Consider the following 24,549-nt stretch of genomic DNA (forward strand, 5'->3'; position numbering starts at 1 on the left):
GGACTCCCAAGCACTGCGCCACCAGGGAAGCCCGGCTTTTTTTTTTTTTTAATGTAGCTAAAATACTGCTTGTGTATCAAATCTGATTTATAATGCCCAGATTCAGGGAACACCTGTATTAGAAAAGTTACTGAAAGCACAGAGTTTAGTAATGGTGTACCACTAATTTTCCACTCGGTTAAAATATTGTGTTCCTTTTAGTGCTAGCTGACTTGGATTAATGCATTCAATGCATGTCTGAGTGTTTATGTGAAGAGCCTGTTCGTAAAAGTTTAGCTTTCTTTTGGCATTCAAAGAAATTCAGGGAAGGTTTTGCCAACCTTCCCACCAAGGAGTCCCCCAAAGTCTAATGAAAAAATAATCACCCAATTCCAGTATCATCAAAGATAAAATACTATAAAGTATTCAAAGGGTCATGGGGGAAATGACTTATTTAGAAAGTATGAAATGATGGTGTATGTCTGGGGTCTCTAGCATAATAGAAAGAAAAGTCCACTTATATTAGTGTGGAATCTATATACTATACTACTCCTTGTATATATTGAGTATCTATGAGCTTAACACTAGACCTGGTATTTTGTGGAAAGCAAAAAGAGCCCAAACACATGATTCAGGGCTTCCCTGGTGGCGCAGTGCTTGAGAGTCCGCCTGCCGTTGCAGGAGACGCGGGTTCGTGCCCCGTTTCGGGAGGATCCCACGTGCCGCGGAGCGGCTGGGCCCGTGAGCCATGGCCGCTGGGCCTGCGCGTCCGGAGCCTGTGCTCCGCAAATGGGAGAGGCCACAACAGTGAGAGGCCCGCATAACGCAAGAAAAAAAAAAAAACAAACACACACATGATTCATACAGGGAGTCAATAATCATTTCATATAAGCTTTGCACGAGCAATAAAACAAGCCATTGTTTACTATTAGAATATGGTGGTCCTCTTTGCCTTAAAAGTCCTCAATTTGATAAGTGCTATTTCTCTTAACCCACATAATTCCCATTTCTTTGGTAGTTTTCACTGATTCCATGCAAGAATGGCCACATTGGTTTTGCCATTGCTTTGGCAATTTAGTGAAAGCCCTGGCAGGAAGAGCAGGGCCTAAAAATAAGACTCAGATTGTCTATGAATGGATGGATGGATGGGAGTGAGGACGGATACCATTAATTATGGGACAGGCTTGTGTTTGGAAAAAAGTAAGAAATGCTTCTAATGAGTGACTGATGAGAGACATCCACAAAGGTACTCAAAGTGCTGAATAAATGGGGATGTTCTAAGAGTCAAAACACCAACCCCATACCATCTGAGGGGAAAAGGGGAAAAGTGGTCCTAACTTGATGAAGACTTTATTTTTTAATTAATTTTTACTGGAATATAGTTGATTACAATGTTGTGTTTCAGGTGTACAGCGAAGCGAATCACTTATACATATACATATATCCACTTTTTTAGATTCTTTTCCCATATAGGCCATTACAGAGAATTGAGTAGAGTTTCCTGTGCTATACAGTAGATCTTTATTAGTTATCTATTTTATATATAGTAGTGTGTATATGTCCATCCCAATCTCCCAACTTATCCCTCCCCCCAACGGAAGACTTTAAATACTGGCAATGAGAATCTTCTTTTCCATATTTACCACTCTAAGGTATTCACCTCCAGAAGGAGGCTTCAGGGAATACTGCCTGTTCTCCATCCCAATACCATCCAACAGAAATATAATGGGAGCCGCATGTGTAGTTTAAAATTTTCTAGTAGCCACATTAAAAAAGAGGTGAAATTACTTTTAGTATTATATTTTACTTAACCCAATATATCCAAAATATTGTCATTTCAACATGTAATGAACAGAAAAAATGAGATAGTTTACATTCTTTTTTTATTAAGTCTTCAAAATCCAGTGTGTATTTTACAGTTACAGCACAGATCTAACCCATTCCAGAAGTGTGAGACAACACCCCACCCCGGGGCTGTCATGTGAATGGGAGAAAACTTGAAGTTTCTTCTAAAAGGCCTGTTTATTTTTCTGGTTGTCTTGAAGGCTACGGAAATTGCAACCTGACTTTTAGCAGGCCCCAGGCCATCTCTTTGCATGAGTTCCATCACTGGATCTTCCTTCTCAAAATTAAGTCATTGGATCCTCCTTCTCAAAATTAACTTATTAGATCTGGAGTAAAATATTGATTAGACCCCTCAGCCTTTTTCCTTAGATTATAATTGAACCAAATTGCTCCTGTCAATTTTAATATTCACTAATCCTTTTCCCGACCTATCTTTTGGATGTATTGATAGTCACAAAGCAGCTGCTAGTTCTGCCTTTGCACTTACACTCTATACCCTCATCTCCCCCACTTAACCAACCCTCCCCCTTGTATCCTTTTCTTTAAAAATCCAGGAAAGGCTTCTAAATGGTATAACCTTTAAATGGTCACAAATCACCTAGCTTGAAGGTGACAGAAAAAGTTCCGACCTCAGGACTAAGTTCAATTTCAAAAGATTCTCCCAGAATACCCTGCTGCTGAAGAGGGAAACAGAACATTCCTCAGAAGCACACTGCAAGCAACCCAGTCTTACTGCATTCTAATCCTACCCATATGTTCCCACTGTGGAATAGAGGCTTGGCTAACTTACACTTCTCTCCAATAGCCCATAAACAAAGATGGTGATGCAACTGTTGGCCAAGATTAACATTTTATGAAACGTGAGGGGAGATTTTCTGCAAAATAGGCGTTGCAGGAGGGAGGTAGGGAGGTTTAAGCAAATTCTGAGTGTAAATTCTTTATACGTGAAGTATGAATGGAAGGTAGAAAAAGTCTCTTCTAGCATGTAATCTCTTTGTCAAAGAATATTTCTCGACTGTTTTTAACACTTTACCACTCAAGTATTTTTACAAGTTCTGAATTAATTCCAAGTGTTTTATGTATTTTTTCATATTTACATACCATCTTGTCTGAAGTTCTTGCTATTTTTTTTTACGTCTTTATTGGAGTATAATTGCTTTACAATGGTGTGTTAGTTTCTGCTTTATAACAAAGTGAATCAGTTAGACATATACATATGTTCCCATATCTCTTCCATCTTGTGTCTCCCTCCCTTCCACCCTCCCTATCCCACCCCTCTAGGCGGCACCAAGCTGATCTCCCTGTGCTATGCGGCTGCTTCCCACTAGCTATCTATTTTACGTTTGGTAGTGTATATATGTCCATGCCACTCTCTCACTTTGTCCCAGCTTACCCTTCCCCCTCCCGATATCCTCAAGTCCATTCTCTAGTAGGTCTGTGTCTTTATTCCTGTCTTACCCCTAGGTTCTTCATGACATTTTTTTTTTTAGTTCTTGCTATTTTATTCAACCATGGTTAAATTTTAGAAAAATTCCAGCTTGTTCTAAAAACTGTTTACTTGCATATCAGTGATACTTAGCTTTATTATCAATAAATTAAAAGCTTAATTTTGAAATTTTGGTGCATTTTCAGGTGGCCTCTCATCTTCCTGAAGGTTGATACTTATTTGCTAAAGGACTTACAGATGTTGAGATACTTAGCTTTTAATGCATTTGTATAAGCACATTTTTAGATTTCAGAAAAACTGTCTAGAATTATCCTACTTTTAATGGTGAGAAAAGGATGCTGTGTTTAAATTTTATTTTAATACTAAAATATTAGATTTTTTAAAATAAAAAATATATGATAATGTAAAAAAAAAACAGGCTTTGCAATCAGGGACACTTAGGTTCAAATCCCAACTCTGCCATTTATTAGCAATGTATCTTCAGGAAAATTATATAACCCTTCTGGAGCCTTAGCTTCCTCACTTATCAAATGAGAATTAAAATCTACCTCATGGAATAGTCACAAAGATTAAGCAAGATACATAAGTAGAGCTTGTGCGTATAGGAATGTTATCTATTTCCCTTTCCCTCTGACCCATTTGAACAAGTTTAACTAGCACTTTACACAGTTAAATATGTATCAATCCTTTTATTAAGTATCTTTCTGGTAAAATATTAAAATACTGATGTGAATAACAGCTGGTATTGAATATTCAAAGTCGCAAGGGAACTCCTTAATTAATAGTTCTAAGATAACATCTGTACATTGAATCTGTGCCATGCAATAAAACAGCTCTTCCTCAAGCAGCTTTTTAATAAAGTAAATATTTTTTAAGGAGAAATTTGGAAGTTGCTTTTAAGAACATTAACTTAGAACAACATATTCCCCCTTCACAGTAAATTAGACATTATTGGAGCCGAAATTGCCCAAATCAGTATGGTTTCTATCTCCTCACACTTTAATCAAGATGCTTCTATTTATATTGACAAAAACCACTGCTTAAGTGACACTCTTGCATCCCCAGTAAATGCATCTGGGCATTCGGTACTTCAGAGAGAACTGGATTTGACAACACCCAGAAGCTCATGAGGCCATGTGCCTTCTCTCAGACCTCTGCATTTGGGAGCAAGAAAGCAGAATTACTTTGTGGACTCCTTTCAAAACATTTTACAAAATATAAAATTTTTATCTTGTAAAGCACAAAATAAGTGCAGTGTAAGTTTCCAAGTTTTTACTATATTTTAACCCCTACTTTTTTTAAAACAATAAAGCATTGCCAGTGAAAAATATCTTCCAGTCATGTGCGTTTTTGAAAGCGATTTAGGAGATAGAGATTAATTTGATGGGTTAGAGACTGCTGTTATCCCACCAAATGAAGCTGTTTCTACTCTATATTCAGATACAATTCAGGTCGAACTTTTTGCGGGATCTTAGTTTTCCGACCAGGGATCGAACCCGTGCCCCCTGCAATGGAAGCACGGAGTCCTAACCACCAGACCGCCAGGGAATTCCCAGGTTGAACTTTCTTAAATCCAAACTGCTTACACAAGCAAATTTTAGAAAGATCTCAGTCTCACAAAAGCATTCTTTTCCCTAATCCTGGATAAGTAGCTCCCTAAGAAAGCTGTCCAGAGCCTACAGGGCAAGAAGGACTCTCCTCCCATCCTCCTCACCCTGCCCAATTTAATCCAGATGTTTAAGTGAACAGTGAATTTTGGCTTTAAAAAATGAATTCTGAATGGGGCAGCATTAGAACTGATGAGAACAGTGTCCAGACTAACAAGTACAAACCAAATCTTTCAGATCATGAAAAACTAAAAATTTGTTAAAACATCGGTATGAAGGGACTTCCCTGGTGGCGCAGTGGTTAAGAATCCGCCTGCCAATGCTAGGGACACAGGTTCAATTCCTGGTCCGGGAAGATCTCACATGCCACGGAGCAGCTAAGCCCACGCGCCACAACTACTGAGCCTGCACTCTAGAGCCCGTGCTCCGCAACAAGAGAAGCCACCGCAATGAGAAGCCCACGCACTGCAATGAAGAGTAGCCCCTGCTCGCCGCAACTAGAGAAAGCCCGCGCACAGCAACAAAGACCCAACGCAGCCAAAATAAATAAATAAATATTTAAAAAAATTAGGGAACCTAGACAGACAAAGTTAAATATTTACCACATTTTGTTTGCGCATACATTCATTTCATATTCCCATTAATATATAATTGCTACATTATTAATATTCTCATGAACAAAAGAGTGAAATATTTACTATAATGAAATACGTCTATAAATTTAGTCATTTGCCATTCTTGTATCTTCTGAAGTACTATGCTTAGAAATATTGTATCCTCGGTAGTGGATTTGTATGTGCAGGGGGAACTTGGCTGGATATAATCATTATTTGACAAATGCCATATGACTTTATGTTTGGGGACTATCAAATCCCTCAAATTAGAAATGTTCATAGCTGTCCTTTGGATAAATCCAGCTGCTTGTTTTGGGTCCAGAACATTAAAAAAAGGAAAAATGCAGCTGCCAACAGAACACCACCAAACCACTATAATAGTCTGCTAGAAGAGGGTTTATCAGGCCTTTATATTACCACACAATGGGACAACAATCTGAGTTGGAATGCTGAATTGTTGCAACTCCAAGACATCTGGATTTTTTTTAACCTCACATTGGATATAATCTAGGAATATTTTTATATCTGGCTCATGTATAATTTGCAAATTTTGATGACTGAAATTGGAAATGTATTAGTAACTTCCTACTGGCTTTATAAGTTGCTATTGGGCTGTCACCATTACCCAGATTTTTTTAAACGTAAATTTACTCACTAGACTGGAAGCTCCTTAAGAGCAAGGGCCACTTGTCTATTATTAATCTTTGTGCCACATGCCTAGAACCTAGTGGATATTCAATAAATGTCCATTGAGTTGAACTGACCTCAGCTGAGAAAAAGTGTGTCAGATACACAAAAATAACTAGATTGTAGGTTGGCTTGACACCAAATGTGTCAAGCTTGACACCCTAACTAAAAATGAACTGAAGACACATTGCCTGGGAGAAAAACAGGCTCTCCCTGTATTCCTACTCTCAGGAATATGGGAAAACTAAGTTGCCTTTAAGCATAGTGCATAAAGAGGCTGATAGTTCAACCTCTTTGAATTGGCTTCCTTGCATGACCTAATGTTTAGAAACAGACTGGGCTCCAACCGATGGAGTGACACCCCGGATTAACTCTATAACCTGAGGCCTCAGACCCAGGGGGAGCAGGAAATATACATATTTAGTCCATATTACCAAGGCAACAAAGTCAATGTACCTGAACATAGTAGGAAAACAAGCACAGATGATGCTGAATATTTTAAAAGTGTTCCCCACACCCACCATAACAGTGGTTAGAAACATGGATAAATTATTTCTGAAACCACACAATTAAAACTTCTCTAATATATGTGTGTGCTTTGTTTTTCATTGCTAACACTCCATAGGCAATCTTGGTCAATTAACATTATCTTAGTACCAAAAATAAAGGTTCAAAGTTTGGTTTTGACATAAATGACTTATTTTCTTTTTAAGCATATAAGGAGCTATAGACCTCGAATAGGCTGCCTCTCCCCCATATGGGGAAACATCTGAATTTGAAACTAGTAAATCAGCATAAAATGAGACTATCTGTTGAAGAAACCTACCCTGAAAGATCATTTATAATTGTGCTACTGATGAGATTATTTACACTTTTATCCACCAGGAATAAATAATAAAATATAAAAATATAGTAAGCTGTAGAATATAACTGTCATAACAAAGAAAAATATTCTACATAGAACTTAAAAAGGATATAGGAAGAAAAGTATCAGGGCACCTCTACAGGCTAGGAAAGAAAGATTTTGGCAGACATAAGCATTCTAATTAATGATGAAGCAGGAAAAATTCTCCAAGCCTTACCCTGGCCCAGATGAAATACTCCCCCAGATTATCAACCTTCCTTTACTCTTATCCATCTTCACCAAGAAACTTCCTGTTTACTAACTGTTTACCCTAAGCAGACTTACCACTATAAATTAATATATTTACATTCTAACATGGGAATCTCCAAGTCTTATAGGTTTTGTTACTGGAAAATAGTTTCTCAATCTCAGTCAGACCCTGGATCTACACCCTTCACCCATGTTGTATCTTGGGAGGCCCAGCTGCAACAGCCAGCCAAATGGTGTCTCTCTTTTTACTATCCACCCTCACCTTTCTCACCAACTTCTAACCGTAACACAGGTCACCACAATCTTGTAAATGTCTGTATCCATCTGAAAAATAAAATCACATGTCATATATTTGTAAACAACCAAATGAAGATGGCTGAAACACAGTACTGGGTTGGCCAAAAAGTTCGTTCGGGTTTTTCTGAACAACAAGCTTTTTTCCAAACAAACTTTTTGGCCAACCCAATATAACAGCAATATTATTAGGAAGAAAGACCTGTTATCACTGTATAAATTCATAACTGCTGTTTAATTCTCAAAACAGCTTACTGTTCTCACTGAAGTAGGTCCAACGTCTTCATATGCCACTTATGACAGGAGATACGCATTCTTTGGGGAATACAGTGGGGACTCAAATCTGGAAGTTCTGGGCATCTGTGTAGTATGATTCAAGAGAGGGCATTAAATAAATTGAACTGGAAATCTGATCAAGCCGATCTGTTTACAGGCTATACAGGGAGTACAAAAACAAGTTAAATTACTTTACAGTGATACAATCAACAAAATCCAGAATATGGGAAGAAACGCTATATGACAAAACAACTAGATTTCTCACATAATTAATTTAAAGGGAAAACGGAGGGGGAACTTAGAGATTAAAACAGACAAATAACAACCAAATGCAATATATGGACCTTGTCGGATACCAATTTCAAGGAAACCAATGGTTAAAAAAATAAAAAGAGAAACAATTGGGTCCATCTGTCATATAATTGAACACAGTTCAGATATTTGACCTTATTAAGAAATAGCTGAGACTTCCCTGGTGGTCCAGTGGTTAAGAATCTGCCTTCCAATGCAGAACATGGGTTCGATCCCTGGTCGGGAACTAAGACACCACATGCCGCAGAGCAACTAAGCCCGCATGCCGCAACTACTGAGCACGCAAGCCACAACTAGAGAGAAGCCCACATGCCACAACGAAGATCCCGTGTGCCACAACTAAGACCTGACGCAGCCAAACATAAAAAATGAATATATTTTTTTAAAAAAGAAACAGCTAAAATTTTTAGGTGTGATAATGATATTATGGGTTTTTTTAAAAAATACATATTTCAAAGACATATTAAAGAAACTGGATGAAATGATATATCTGAGATTTGCTTCAAAATAATCAGAGAGTGGGGTGGGAAGGAGTGAGATAGAGATGAAATAATATTGGCCACGAATTGAAGCTGGGTGATGGATACAGAAAAGGTCCATTATACTATTCTACCCATACTTTTCTATATGCTCAAAATTTTCCATAATGAAAAGTTTAAAAACAGCAATAGCAAACAAACAAAAAACACACACAAAAGAGAAGGGGCACTTCTAGATGCCCTGGGGTAATGGGATAAAAATCCCAGTCTAGCTTCCAGCCCCATTAAGTAGTCAGATTCTCTGGGGGGGTCAGCCATATACTAGCAAGTTCATTTACCAAGTCTTGCCCTTCATCTTACATCATTAGCCTGAGAAAGGACATTAAGTTGTCTGAGTTTGGTTACTTACCAGACACCTTTTAATGTCCAAGTTTGTAACCCAAATTTAACTTGAGTTTAAGAAAAATTAAAATAATTTTTGAAGCTAACAGAATTTTAGCATCTGTTGAATTTATTCAGCATAACCACAGAGGTATTGTCTTCATGTTGTCACACATAGACACAAACACAGATACAACACAATATCCATTTTTAGCCCAAGTGCATTCCTTCTGAGGCTCATTTATATGTCTTCATATGCCACAGCCCATCATTTAAATAATGGATATTTTCAATGCCAATTCCTTTGTTGACTTTCTCACTGCAGAAGGAATAAAGCACATAAACATATTGTTAAGTATTTTTATAGGCTTACTCATGGTAAATATAATTCAGGGTGCATTGCTATTTTGAAATTATTGAGCCACATGTAGGGAATTTATTTATATTACACTAACATTATCATCTATATTAAACTACATTACTCTGCTGCAGTTCATGTCTTAAAATGATTCTAGTGATCTAACTAATGGGTCCACAGAAACAGAGTAATGATGTCACCAAACCAGGAGAACATCAAAGTGTTATAATTAACCCTGAAACAAAATTAATAGGAATATTTTGGTCATGAGTTCCAACGTTTTTAAGTATATCGACTATATTTTGGTAATATATCTTTAATATTTCATTAATATTTTATATCACGTTAAAATATAAGATAAATACTGTGTGGTACTAAATTATGTCACTGTTTTTAAAAACTAGCAGCAAAATATCTTTCCTCACACCTAATCTAAATCATACTAAATAAAAAATATTCCTAAAATACCACATACATACATATAATACAGCTGTGTTGGCACACAGGTTCTTTTCAGAATGCTAAAGGAAGAATGCAATCCCAGAGACAAAATAAGTTTCAATGGCTTCCTAAGTGTTAGGAAAAATCAGAAATGAGGCTTCTGTGCTTAAATATTTATAAGATGTGGTATGAATGAGAGCAAATTTCACCTGTAATTCTGATTCTTCCTGCATAGGTTACCTATAACTTAAAAGCTAAGGAGGCCTAACAGGAGACTTACATATCTTCTGCAGACATCTTCATGACTCCAACACACAGAGCATGCTGTTTACCTTCTGCCATGATTGCCTGAAAACACACAGCTAAGAAAACTATTTGTCTATCAAAATGCCTTGGAGAGGGGGTGTCACATTACTACTTAAGCCACTGTGAACCCAACTTGCATCTTCGCCTAGTCCATTAACTCCTTGAGGGCAGGGACCTAGCAAAATTTATGGGTAGACTGCAAATACTCAATACATGCTAAATGAATGAATCTAATAATCATTCTCTGTTTTTAAGTCAAATGTTAATAATACCAGAACCCAATGCCAACAAAAGAAGGAGAAAAAGAAGTCATGCAAAAAAGGAGACAAGGGCTTCCCTGGTGGCGCAGTGCTTGAGAGTCCGCCTGCCGATGCAGGAGACGCGGGTTCGTGCCCCGTTTCGGGAAGATCCCACATGCCGCGGAGCGGCTGGGCCCGTGAGCCATGGCCACTGAGCCTGCGCGTCCGGAGCCTGTGCTCCGCAAATGGGAGAGGCCACAACAGTGAGAGGCCCGCATAACGCAAGGAAAAAAAAAAAAAAAAAAAAAAAAAAAAGGAGACAAAATTTCTTGCATATAAATATTAAAAATGGAAATAAATATCAATTGTTCTAGTGCTTTAATCACTAAATGGTGGTTTTATATAAAGGACACATTAAAACAATAATTATATCCCCAATCAATCTTTAAGAGTCCAATGTAAGTTGCAATCTATCCAGAACAACCAGAATGTTCTTGGTTATCATTTGAAGTGTCTAGAATGTTAAACACCGCAGTACATATTTTAAAAAGTAAAGGTTCAAGGGTACACAGCCCCTCTCTGTACTAGTTTTGCAACTTTCCCAAAGTCTATAATTATTTCAAAATAAAAATTATTTTAAAAGTAAAGGCCAAGTACTAGGAAAATTTTCCATTTAGGGGAAACCCCAGAACTATAAACTTTAAAAAGAGAAAAATCATAAACATAAAAGGGTAACCTGTCCTCACAGAATACTTTTCTCCCTTGGTTTTCAAGTCATTCATTCATTCAATGTTCCACAAATATTTGATCACCTATTACGTGACCAGTATCTATATCGACACACGCTGTTCCTAAGATATAAATATATTGATACAACTTATACTACCCCTTAGATATAACTGCCACAAGAGAGAACACCCTCCTTTTGAGCACAGGACACACTCTTAAACCCACTCTAATGGCCTTTCCACTCCAGTGATTTCCCCATTCCCACCAAGTATGGTTCCTTTTCTCAACCTGAGGCAAATGGCCACTTTATCTCTGACAAAGGAGAAGATGTCCTCCTGTCCAGACTAGGTGACAAAAAACTAATCTGGAATATAGCTGAAACAGCACTGTAGAAATGGAAATAATGCAGAATTATTCAGCTCCATCACGAGTTGAATAGATTCTTAAGGACTATCTGGGACTTTATCGTTTCTCTTTGGGAAAACATGTTCTGAGGCCCAAACAACCAACTTAAAAATGAACTTTAGGGGGCTTCCCTTGTGGCACAGTGGTTGAGAGTCTGCCTGCCGATGCAGGGGACACGGGTTCGTGCCCCGGTCCAGGAAGATCCCACATGCTGCAGAGCGGCTGGGCCGGTGAGCCATGGCCGCTGAGCCTGTGCATCCGGAGCCTGTGCTCCTCAATGGGAGAGGCCACAACAGTGAGAGGCCCGCGTCCCACAAAAAAAAAAAAAAAAAAAAATGAACTTTAGAATAAAAGTTCATTGGAACTTTAAAATAAAACCACTGGAATTGCCAATGGTTCCCACTACTCACTTCTAACATTCCACCTGGTGCTTAAGTTCTTTTCCCTTTTGAATGTTTTTACTCCAGGGTATCTGGGGTAATTCAAACATAAAAGTAGCAAGATGATGTCCAAATAAGTGATCCAATCATATCATATACAACCTCTCCATTAATAATTAAGAGTTTTATACTGTGTCCTGAGTCTGATAACACTGGTCTCTAACTGAGCTGAAATGCAGCTGGGACTCTTTTGTTACTTGTTCTCATTTAATCTCTAAGATGGGACAGAATTTAGTCTCAAGAAATAATGTTGCTTCCCACATCTTCAAAAGTAGCCAGAAAGGCATGAGATAACAGTAAAAGTAAAAGTACATCTAATGTTCTCTGGGATGACAGATCTTTCAGCAATAACAAGAATACAATGAACGCATTTTTCAACAGTTACAGCCTGGGAAGGATACAACAATCGTATCTACTGCAGCAGGGTAAAGTTTAGCTCCAGGAGAAGTTAAGCCTGGACACATGATATTTGCTCCACTGAGTACAAATTTGATGGCTCCTTTATCAACCTGCTGGTGTGGCAGGATAAAAGGATCTAGAAGAAAAGAAATGCATTACATAAATTAGTAAGACTAATGACTCAACAGAAAAAGGCAAAGGACATGAACAAATATTTCCACAAATTACAGTATTCTGTGACACATGCAAAATAAAACTGAAACACCCTCCTTCACTTATCAAATTGGTATATATTTTTAAAAGTATTTCCCAGTGCTAGCAAGAGTGTAGGAAAACTGGCATTCCCATATACTGCTAGAAGACTTATAAATGGGTACAAGCTTTCTTTAGGACTACTTGGCAACATGTATCAACAGCCTCGAAAAGGTTCAAACTCTGACTCAGTAATTCTACTTCTAGGACTTTATCCTAAGAAAAAAAATGAGACATGTACAATATATTTAGATAGAAAGATATTCATTATAGCACTAATATTTATATTAGAAATAAACTGGAATCAACCTAAATGTCCAGCAATAAAGAGAGAAATGACTTAAAGTATGTCTATAATACCTATATAATAGGACCATGTTTTTGGAGAGTACCCTGGGAAATATTCAAAATATATGATAAGTGAAAAAAGCAGAATAAAAACTGCCAGAAATGGGGCTTCCCTGGTGGCACAGTGGTTGAAGAGTCCGCCTGCCGATGCAGGGTACACGGGTTCGTGCCCCAGTCCGGGAGGATCCCACGTGCTGTGGAGCGGCTGGGCCCGTGAGCCATGGCCGCTGAGCCTGCGCATCTGGAACCTGTTGCTCCGCAACAGGAGAGGCCACAGCAGTGAGAGGCCCGCGTACCGCAAAAAAAAAAAAAAAAAAAAAAAAAAAAAAAACTGCCAGAAAGACCAGTGGTTGCTAGGGGTTGGAAGAGAGGGGGAGGTGGGAAGGATGAATAGGTAGAGCACAGGGAATTTTTAGGGCAGTGAAACTATTCTGTAAGATACTGTAACAGTGCATACATGACATATGCAATCGACAAAAACCACACAATGTACAACACAAAGAATGAACCCTAATGTAAACTATGGACTTTCGTTAATTATAATAATGTATCAATATTGGTTCATCGATTGAAGCACAGCAATGCAGGATATTAACAAGAAAAGAAGGATGGGGAGGAAGTATATGGGAACTCTCTGTACTTTGTTCATTTTTTCTGTAAATCTAAAACTGCTCTAAAAAAGAAAGTCTATTAATTAAAAAACAAAAACTATATAACAGAGAGCCCAATTTAAAAAGGAAAAAAATATGCATTTACACATAACACACAGACACACACACAATACAGGAAATAATGGGATGGAAGTACACTGATATACTAACTATGGTTACCTCTAGGTCATGGGAATACAAGTGATTTTACTTCCGTATTTTACAAATCTCTAGAATGAACACATACTCCTTTTGTAATCTTAAAAAATTTATTTGTGTGTGTGTATGTGTGTCTATTAATAATTCATAACCTAAAAACTAAAGGATCCCTGAAGGATTTAAAACAATATCTACGGGAATAACTTTTTAGGCCTCTCAGGGCTCTCTAGGAATAATAACAATAATTGGTAAAATGTATTCATTTTAATGTCTTACCACTAGCTCTCCCACTAGTCAGAGAACAAATAAGTCTTTTTCCTACCAAGACTAGAAATTAATTTAAACACAGCTCCAAATTAAACATCTTACTGAAAAAAAAGGAAGCTGAATGAATGAATGTGTTTACTACTCAGAAGCCATAATCTGTTTTCTAGATCTCCATCCTCATTAATATCTGTCCTTTAATAATAATGATAATGATGATCCTGATCATGGGGATGATGACAAGTAGTAGTAGTAGATGGACATTTACTGAACAATTACTACATCATAATAATGGCTATTATATATTGAGCACTTACTATGTTCCAGGCATTGTGTTAGGTGCATTACACGTGTGTTACTATCTTATTTAATCCTCACAACCCTGGGAGATGTAACATAAAATTGCTTCCACTTTTAAAGATAAGGAAACAAAGCTTAAGTGACTTGACAAAAGTGACATGCACTGGGAATTGAGCCCAGACCTGCCTAACTCCAAGTTCACACTTTTAACCACCATATCATCCTGCTTCTTGCACAAGAGTAACTTTAAGATGTTCTAAAAGGTTGGTTCCCAGCAAAATATTATTAAACAGGAACATCTTTTTCTTCCAACTTATTGTGAAAATGCTTAACATATAGAAAAACTGGAAGAATAGTTCAATGAGCACCTGGACACCATCCACTTAGTTTCAACAATCGTTCATTAGCACTTTGCTATATTTGCTTTATCTCTTTCTATTTATACACACATATTTTTTTCCTCTACCATTTGACACTTCAGACACAATGCTTCACCATAAATAAGCACACATGCCAGACACATACTGGCTTGAAAAGCAGAAATTTTACTTTGCAGTTGAAAAACTCTTGTACACTGGGATAGCATCTTCCTTTGGGTTTTCTTTTGTAATGTAATCAATCTAACAACATGCAAATGTGGGTACATAATAAACATTATTTTGTTTCTTAACACCTGACCTTGGCACTCAACTAACAATAACTGGGACTCCATGCTTTCCCTTATACAGAATTACCTCTATGAGGCAAATCTGGATACAAATGTAAAAGAAAATGCTCACAGCACTTATTACAGTTTGTGAATATATATTTGTGTAATTATCTAATTGTTGTCTATTCTCCCAACTAGACTGTTAGCTTCCTAGGGACAGGGACCATATCTATCATCTTTGTTTCCTATCACATTTTCAGTACCTAGCTCAGTGCCTGGCACAGAGTAAGTTTAAAAAATAGTTTTTGAATTAAGTAATGAATGAATGAATGCTCTTTCTTGGGCTTTCTGGAATGCATAATGAGAGAATTTGCATTTTTCAGATTTAACACAAGATGGGGAGGGGGGAAATCTTTTTAGTTTTATATTCCATATAGCCTACTACTAATAAGTTAACTACCAGAAGTCACTTTCAACTCCTTTTGTGTCTTTCCATATGTCCAAATACATATTTTCTAACAAGACTTACATTTGTGAAGTAATCTTAGGGTTGGATAAAAAGGCCCTTCTCTTTGTCTAAAAAATAGTAACTCTCCATTTACTGTAAGGATCTCTATATGTTCATGGCTGTAAGACAAATGTCACAAAGTACCAAGTTAGATATTTTCTTTCAAAAATGAATATGCCAAACATCCTTTAAATAATGTATAATATGAAGCATGCATATACAGAGATACAGTAAGCTTTTTAAAAAAAATTTCAATAAAGATCCAGGGCAAAAAAAACATTTTTTTAACTCATACTAGTCCAGTAGAGAAAAAGGAAAAACATGACCTGCTACAATTTTATTTCACATTTTATTATTTTAATTTCCTTTTCAGATAATTAATAAAACAAATCTCTGAGGCACAAACTGAAATAAATCCAACTCTGAATAAAAACATTTAATTAACTCTTTAATAAAACAATCAGTACACAAAGCCACATTTTCACAAACATAGAAAAACACTTGAAAATACAAATATTGATAAGTTTTAGAGTTACTCATTTAGAGTAGATAGTTAATGTGAAGATAATTACATTTATTATGAGTGTAATCTAATCATTCAATATTCAGCTTCTCTGAACTTTACATAGAAAAAAATAAAGACTTACCATCGCACTATTTTGACAGGATCTTTCTTAGGCATGATTTGATTAAGCCATGGTTCAATACCTGGAAATTGTTCTAACAACTGGTTTTTAATACCCTTTATAACTGAGGTTTTCAACTGGATGCAGTTGGACACGTTTTCTTTTTCATCAAATCTGCCAAATGATTTTTGCAAGGAAAAAAAAAGGCATTTCCAAGAAGACATATCAGAATAGCTAAAGGTATTGTTTTAATTAGTCATCTATTTCCAAGCAAATATTTAGACGTCTAAAATAATTATGAAATGAATTGTTTTTTAAAATACCATTTCCCTTTTATTGTGTCCAGCACAAAACCAAAGTCTTAATACAATATTAAAATAAACTGTCATAAAGTCACAATTAGCTGGGCGGGGGGGGGGGGGGGGGGGGGCTGTGGGAATGAGTTTAGATTTTCTTTTCCACATGTAGTGACAGTCATTGAAGGATTTTAATCAAGAGACAAACTTTACAATTTGAATGTTAAGAAAATTACAGTGGCTGCCTCATGGGGGGGGGGGGGGGGGGGCGAGGGGAGAAGGATATGAGGCATATTTCACATTATAATCTGTAATTAGCTACACAAATGCTTCTCCTGGAAAACCTTACTCAACTCTACCCAGGAAGAAACAGATTCCCACCTATAACAGAACCTGTGTAAAAAAACAAAACAAAATGAAAATACCCTCAAGCGTTGATATACAAAAGACCAACCCAAATATAACAGTGAAAATCTGCCCCTCCTAGGCTATGTAATCTGCTGAGATTCTTTCTTAAGTGATGATGACGACGGTCTTTAACATCCCTATTTATTTTTGCTCAAAATGTCATGCACAAAACCCACCTCCCTTTGCCCATGATCCCCCTTTGCTTTTTGCGTCTACCAAATCCGGAAGGCAAACCCACTAGGTAGGTTCCAAAGAATTTTTGTCTTCCTCACACTGAATAGCCTATGGGGCAGTCACGCTATTTTCAAGACAAGGTTCATCTGGCAGCTAGGCAATAGGTATCACAGTCCGCTAGCTTCCTGTCACCCAGACTCCTTCACTCCCATGACCCAGGAAGTCAAGCCTTCCCTTATTCAGTTCATAACTAGTAACCATAAGGCAGTGAGGGAAGGGCTCTCCTCTCTGCTAAAGAGAATATGTCCCCAAATCACAGTGCAAGGATGTGATTGGTAGAACCCTAGGAACGGAGATAGGACTAGGAAAGGGGGCAAAAGAGAGGTAAGGAGAAAGAAAATGAGGGTGGAAGGACCCAAACCCAACTGAGGATTAGGAACGAAAAGCTTAAAGAAGTGTTGCTAGTTGCCAGTTGAGAGAATAGTACTATAGAAAACCTTAGGGAGTAAGGATGGCAGGGGCGGGGGAGAGAGAAAGAGAATCTTTGCTCTCGCCCTCTTCCCCACCCCCACCCCCACCCCCTTTGTGAGCAGCCGACGGAGGCCACAGCATGTCCTTACTTCTTGAACATGATCCAAGGTGAAGGGGGCGACGATAGGGAAGGGCCCGGAATGGGGAAAAAATTGAATTAGCACGGGTCCGACAGATCCCCTTACACGAGGAAGGCCGGAACTGACAGTCGGAGCTGTTGTCGTTATCCGGAAAGGGAGACAGCCAGCCGCACTTTACGGTTCTCAGAGAAATTTGACTACTTCCGCTCCTTAAAACCGTCGGCTCTTTTGCCGGCCCTTTTTGGTTTACCGATCCCTATCCAGAGCGGGTAGCTGAAAAGGCGGGACTTGTGAAGGAAGAAGAGATAGAGCAATCATTGTAAGAGCAGGAAGAGAAGATGGAGGGGGCGGGGCAATCAATCAAGGCAGTATTTAAGGCCGTTGCGTCACTATGGGTTCCTGAAAGGGTCAAAATTCTTCCGTGTTTCATTGCTACCTACAGTTATTTTTTAGTGGGAATGGTTTTTGTTCCCTGAGACAACCGAATGGATTGGTGCTTACCGACCAGCTCGAAGCCAAGCAAGCCTCTTGACATCATGTTTATGTACTCGTGGGCTTGCCAAATTTAGCAAATAAAAATATAGGACGCCCTGTACAGGACATTTGGATTTCAGAAAAACAATGAATACTTTTTTTAGTATAACTATACCTCATCCAATATTTGGGACATACTTATACTAAAAAAACAAAAAGTACGTGCTCTCTGAATTGAATTGGGCGTCCTGTATTTTAATCTGGCGACCATATTCACTGGCCACAGTGAGGTGCCCCCAAAGAATTATTCACTAGGTTGCTGTCCCCTACCTCACCCTCATGGCTATAAGTTGAGCTATTATAAATATAAAGAGGTACCTTCCCTGAATGATAGAATGGCCTGTAGCTGATCGGTACTAGACTAATCCGACTGAAGAGATAACAGCTAAAGAAACACGTTTTACTTACGTGATTTTAAAAAAGAGCAAATCAAGGGTTTTGATCAGCAAAGAAAGCATAGAAAAATGCAAAACCTAAACAGGCACTACCCAGGCGGTGGGATGGGTGTGCACTGATCTGTAAAACAAATACACCAGTCTCTCCAGGGAGCAAATACTCTATATTGGAGAGATGGGCCTTGGCAATGACAGCAAATGTTATTATGTGTTTGAATTGTACTGCTAACTCACCTTGCCTTGATTCTATGGTAGCAACAATCTTCTGATTATAATTTAGCTTCCCACGAAGATCTGCCCGGAAAGGACTTGCTATTTTCAAATCATATCTGCGTGAACAATTGTCTTTATAAATTAATAAATTGGCATTATGGTTTATACATCAATCTCTTGAGAATGTCCTTAGCGTGAATCCACATTCCCAGCATCAGTCAACTCTGTGACATTTAAATATCGTTTATGAACATACAAAACTGAAGCCCAGACCCCAAGCTGTGGTTAGTGCTACACTGTTAGGCTTCTTACAAAACAGGAGAACTTTCCTCTACTGGCAACTCACATCGCCCTGGAAGCCTGCCATGTAACAGTAAATATATTATAACAACTATAAACAGTTATAATTAAGCGGTTGGAGGTAGGAGAAAATAAATATTTTGTATTCGATCTAAACATAACACCTTAGTAATAACAATGTATTCCACTAGTAAATAAAATTTAACTCGATGAACTCCAAAATTAATAGTACCTAGATGGACTTCCTAATTTCTTGAACCGACTAATTTTAGACTTATTAAAAAGTATTATGCTGAGTATTTGCAGTGCTAGAAATAAGAGCTAACTTTTAATTCTATAAAAATTATACATAAGGACTTCCCTGTTGGTCCAGTGGTTGAGACTCCACGCTTCCAATGCAGGGGGTGCCAGCTTGATCCCCGGTGGGGGAACTAAGACCCCACATGCTGTGTGAGGTGGCCAAAAATAACAATAATAAGGTTTTAAAGAATAAAAATAGGGCTTCCCTGGTGGTGCAGTGGTTGAAAGTCAGCCTGCCGATGCAGGGCACACAGGTTCGTGCCCCCGTCCGGGAAGATCCCACATGCCGCGGAGCGGCTGGGCCCGTGAGCCATGGCCGCTGAGCCTGCGCGTCTGGAACCTGTGCTCCGCAGCGGGAGAGGCCACAACAGTGAGAGGCCCGCGTACCGCAAAAAAATAAATAAATAAAAATAAATAAAATTTATACATACTCTAAATTATGACAAATCCCACATGCATGGAATAGATATATAGCTACATGTGCATACATATTTTAATCCACTTTCATATACTCTGATAATCACAGAAACTGAATCTGAATTATGACAAATGCCAAGTTAGGTCATTAGTATTAACGAGGGAGATATTTAGTTCTGTATGTGTACATGAATACCTTTATTCATAACCCATCTACACAGATACATAAGCAGGGCCCACTTTTCACTGTAATGTGTTTCTGGTTTTGTGTTGTAAACAGGATTATTTTTCCAAGGTTATAATTAGGGGTTTACTCCTGACAGAACTCATCTTCAAATAAATCACTGCTACAACAAACAGTATGTCATAAAAGAAGAAATACCTCAAAATAAACCTCTTCCAAAATTGAAATAATGAAATTCATTTATTCATGCAATAGTTATAAAGGACCTTTATGTTTTAGACATATATGCAGTCTATACTAGAATTCATGCACAGATGTTCTGTGCAATTTATTTTACAAGGGACATCAATGTACATGCAGCACAGGACACAAAAAACCCAAGTCTAGCATACAGTTTACTAAAATAAGTAACCTAGCTATAATAAGCATTAAACATTTAATGATTGTATTTGCTGTCTTAGAATTTTGAAACAATTTTATAGGATCATCTTGACATAAGACTCTAAAATGCTGCCCAAGAAGTTTACAGTAAGGCCTCCTTTTCTTCTTCATAAGCTTCCTTGAGCAATAAGCATGGCACCAAAACCCTTCAGAGTGTCCAGTAAAAAATGGTTTCTTTAGGAGGTGGGCCATAGCTTTGAACACTGAAGGAGGTGCTTTCACTGCAAAAAGAATTGGGCCACTGCCAGACCCCTACTGGGTCTCTCATCTCTCAGAATCTACAGCCTGTGAAGTCTTCCATTAAGGTCACTTTTCCCACAAACCGCCCCGCAGCCTTATACTTCAGAGCCACCTGCAGCCTGGCTTTATATCCCCCACAAGGTCAAGACATACCTAAGAATCACACCACTACCCCCACCACCAATCACTGTGCAGAGCACAGGTGAGAAAATGCATTGGCCACGGCCTGGATCTTTCCATACAGAGCAATATAAGGAACACCAACGAAACAGCATCATCCACCTCTAGTCCCAAATACAGCTAAATTTGGAGAAAGCTGAGAGACCCCTATTTATCAAAAGACCGTCAGAAGTAACCATCTTGACAAATTTATGATAAGCCAAACTCACTGTGCCTCACTCACATCCCTATTTTCTTTTGTCATCGCCCAATATGTAAGCACCAAGTTCAATCTATTATGTGACCTTGGGCAAGTCACTTAAACTCGTGTGCCTGTCTTCTCATCTGCAAAATAAAGGCTCTACTTTATGAGGTGGTTATGAGGATTAAATGAGAGAATACAGGCAAAGCATTGTTAAATTATTAGTATTGTTATTATTAAATTACTATTGCTGTCGTTGTTATTCCTCTCTTCTAACCTCATTCCCATATTCCTCTGTGCTTCTTCTCCTGCCACCTGACCTCTCATTTCTACCTTAATTTCCAGGTGCTTCTGCTACGCCTCCCTGGAACACAATTCCATGATTAACAAACTCTCCTACCCATCCTCCAACTTATCCCTGAATGTCCAGTGATATTCCTGGCTTTCCCATGAGATTGGAGCTTCCCTTACAGCCCTTTCAAGTGAAAGTGATTTACACCAAGACACTGCATGTACTAGGGAGTCAGGAGGTGATGTGATGCCCTCTTCCAGCCACACCACAACTTCTAGACAATTCCTCCTTCACCCTCAGGTAAACAAAAAACAAAAAATACCCTGATTCTTCTTCCTCCAAGTTTCATACTATCTGGTTACACCTCGACTTCCTCTTTGCTGTCCTCTACTCATTCATTGAAGATCCTGGTTCACAGCCTTTCCTCTCCACCCTAGAGTCGTTAAGCACCGCAAGAGAAAAATCACAGTTAAATAAACAGGTACCACCCTGAATTCATAGTCACCAGCCTCAAATGGACCTTCAATATTCCTGGGGAAATCCTTTCATGTTTTCAGGTCACTCTCTCATTCTCCCCAGTGATTCTTTCAAAGCTTGCCCATTTTCCTCAAAACTCCAACACCTCAACAGCCCCTTCAATCTACCAAATAACTCACCTCTTAAAGATAAGATAGAAGTCTCCATATGGGAAACCAACTTCCTACTACCTACTACTACCAAACTAGGAATATATTCAGAGCCATCCTTCTACTGTTAAAATGAGAGAGAGCCCTCTTCCAAGCTAGGTCTAATTCCTCCATCTTCCAGATCCCTTTCATGTACAGGTCCTCAGTAACCTTACTCAAGCTGTCATTACCTCTGTCCTATACCTTCAACCTCTCCCTCTCTACTGCCTCCTTCCTCTCAGCTCTTTCAACAGAAATACGTGAATACACCCACATCATATAACATTCAAACAACATGGAAGTATAATGACCATAATCATAGCTAGCATCTACTGACTACTTACGCTATGTCAGGCACTGTTGTGAATGCTTTCATGTATTAACTTATTTAATTCTCAGAGTGACTTTATGAAGTAGATACTATTATTATTTCCATTTTATAGATGAGAAAACTGAGGAAAAAAGAGGTAGCTTGCCCAAGTACCAGAATCTGGAATATATATATATATATATATATAAAGTCACTGTGCTGTACACCAGAAACTAACACAACATTCTAAATCAACTATACTTCAATTAAAAATTTTTTTAAAAAACACACACAGGGCTTCCCTGGTGGCACAGTGGTTAAGAATCCACCTGCTAATGCAGGGGACACAGGTTCAAGCCCTGGTCCGGGAAGATCCCACATGCCCCGGAGCAACTAAGCCTGTGCACCACAACTACTGAGCCCGCGTGCCACAACTAGAAGCCACCGCAGTGAGAAGCCCACACACCATGCAGCAACAAAGCCCCAATGCAACCAAAAATAAATAAATTAAAAAACAAAACACACACACACACACAGCCATGCTAACCAGCTTCATTTTAAATTCATGATCACTAATCTCAAGTGGGCCCTTAATGCTGCCTGGCAATTATAGTATATATCCTTAGACTAGTGCTGTCCAATAGAACTCTCTGCAATGATGGAAATATTCTGTAATCTGTGCTCACCAAAACAGTAGCCATTAGCACATGTGGCTACTTATGTTTACATTTAAATAATTAAATTAGATAGACTTTGAAAAACAAGTTCCTTAGCCATATTAAGCACATTTCAAGTACTCAGTAGTCACATGTGGCTAGTGGCTAAGTATTGGACAGCTCAGAATAAGCCATTCAGTCTCCCCTAGATGACTATTTCTCTCCTTCAACCCCCAACACCTTTCACAGACTCTCACCACACCATCTACCCACTTCTACCAGCATCTCAAACACATGTCTAAAACTGTACCTCTAGACTCTCTCCATTCTGTCCCCTCATACACTCATCTGTCCCCAAACCTATTTTATCCACAGTCGTCAGTTATTGACAACTCCATCCTTTCATGTGCTCAGACCTGAAATCTTAGGAATTTCCTTCACTCCTCTTCCTCTCACACTCCACCCCCAAGTCATTGGTAAGTCCTATTGATTCTTCAAAATATATCAAAAATTCAACCACTTCTCCTGACCTTCACAGCTACCATCCTAGTTCAAGCCATCATTATCTACTGCCTGGATTGTTTCAATAGCCCCCAAACTGGTCTTTTACCTCTGTCTCGCACCACAATCTGTTTTCAACACAAGCCAGATTTTCCTATTAAAAGTGAAATTCATGGGGCTTCCCTGGTGGCGCAGTGGTTGAGAGTCCGCCTGCCGATGCAGGGAACATGGGTTCGTGCCCCGGTCCGGGAGGATCCCACATGCCGCGGAGCGGCTGGGCCCGTGAGCCATGGCCACTGAGCCTGCGCGTCCGGAGCCTGTGCTCCGCAACGGGAGAGGCCACAGCAGTGAGAGGCCCGCGTACCGCAAAGAAGAGAAAAAAAAGTGGAGCCTGTGCTCCGAACGGGAGAGGCCACAGCAGTGAGAGGCCCGCGTACCGCAAAGAAGAGAAAAAAAAGTGAAATTCAAAGTAAAGTCTTTTCTCTGCTCAAACCTCTCCAACAGCTCTCCATCTCAACTAGAGTAAAACCGGTATCTGTGCAATAGCTTACAAGGTCTTTAATTGTCTAGGTTCCTGTCACCTCTTCAATTTCATTTTCTACTACTCTTGCTTCCCTTTTCCTACTCTTCTCCAGCCACACTGACTGCCTTGCTATTTTCCAACACACCACATCTTAGGGTCTTTGCACTGGTTGGTCCTTCTACCTGGAAAGCTCTACCCCAGATCTCCACATGACCAATTCCCTCACCTCCTTCAGACCTTTGTTCAAATGTTACCTTCTCAATAAGGTATTGCCATAGTCTCTCCTTTTAAAAATGACATCTAGGGACTTCCCTGGTGGTCCAGTGGGTAAGACTCCACGCTCCCAATGCAGGGGGCCCGGATCTGATCCCTGGTCTGGGAACTAGATCCCCGCATGCATGTAAAGATCCCGCGTGATGGGCTTCCCTGGTGGTGCAGTGGTTGAGAATCTGCCTGCCAAGGCAGGGGATATGGGTTTGAGCCCTGGTCTGGGAAGATCCCACATGCCACGGAGCAACTGGGCCCATGAGCCACAACTATTGAGGCTGCACGTCTGGAGCCTGTGCTCCGCAACAAGAGAGGCCGCGACAGTGAGAGGCCCGCGCACCGCGATGAAGAGT

At 39.0% G+C, this 24,549-nt stretch overlaps 1 protein-coding gene across 2 annotated transcripts; it reads right to left on the reverse strand.

Annotated features, from left to right (window-relative positions):
* Nucleotides 1-8,856: 8,856 nt before the first annotated feature.
* On the reverse strand, nucleotides 8,857-17,955 carry MCTS1 (MCTS1 re-initiation and release factor). Of its 2 annotated transcripts, none has more exons than XM_007464422.1 (6): nucleotides 16,989-17,129; nucleotides 16,130-16,282; nucleotides 15,504-15,601; nucleotides 12,355-12,488; nucleotides 10,115-10,182; nucleotides 8,857-9,354 (listed from the first exon to the last, which is right to left on the reverse strand). In XM_007464422.1, exons 1-6 carry the CDS (start codon nucleotides 17,000-17,002, stop codon nucleotides 9,273-9,275), a joined length of 549 nt encoding a protein of 182 aa, XP_007464484.1. In that variant the 5' UTR covers nucleotides 17,003-17,129; the 3' UTR covers nucleotides 8,857-9,272. The 2 variants fall into 2 exon arrangements, with proteins under 2 accessions (XP_007464484.1, XP_007464485.1); XM_007464423.1 differs by lacking the exon at nucleotides 16,989-17,129 and adding an exon at nucleotides 17,607-17,955 and having other exon boundaries at nucleotides 9,148-9,354.
* Between the last annotated feature and the right edge of the window lie 6,594 nt (nucleotides 17,956-24,549).

The sequence above is a fragment of the Lipotes vexillifer genome, unplaced genomic scaffold (assembly GCF_000442215.2).
Source record: "Lipotes vexillifer unplaced genomic scaffold, Lipotes_vexillifer_v1.1 scaffold681, whole genome shotgun sequence".
NCBI classification, from domain to species: Eukaryota; Metazoa; Chordata; class Mammalia; order Artiodactyla; family Lipotidae; genus Lipotes; species Lipotes vexillifer.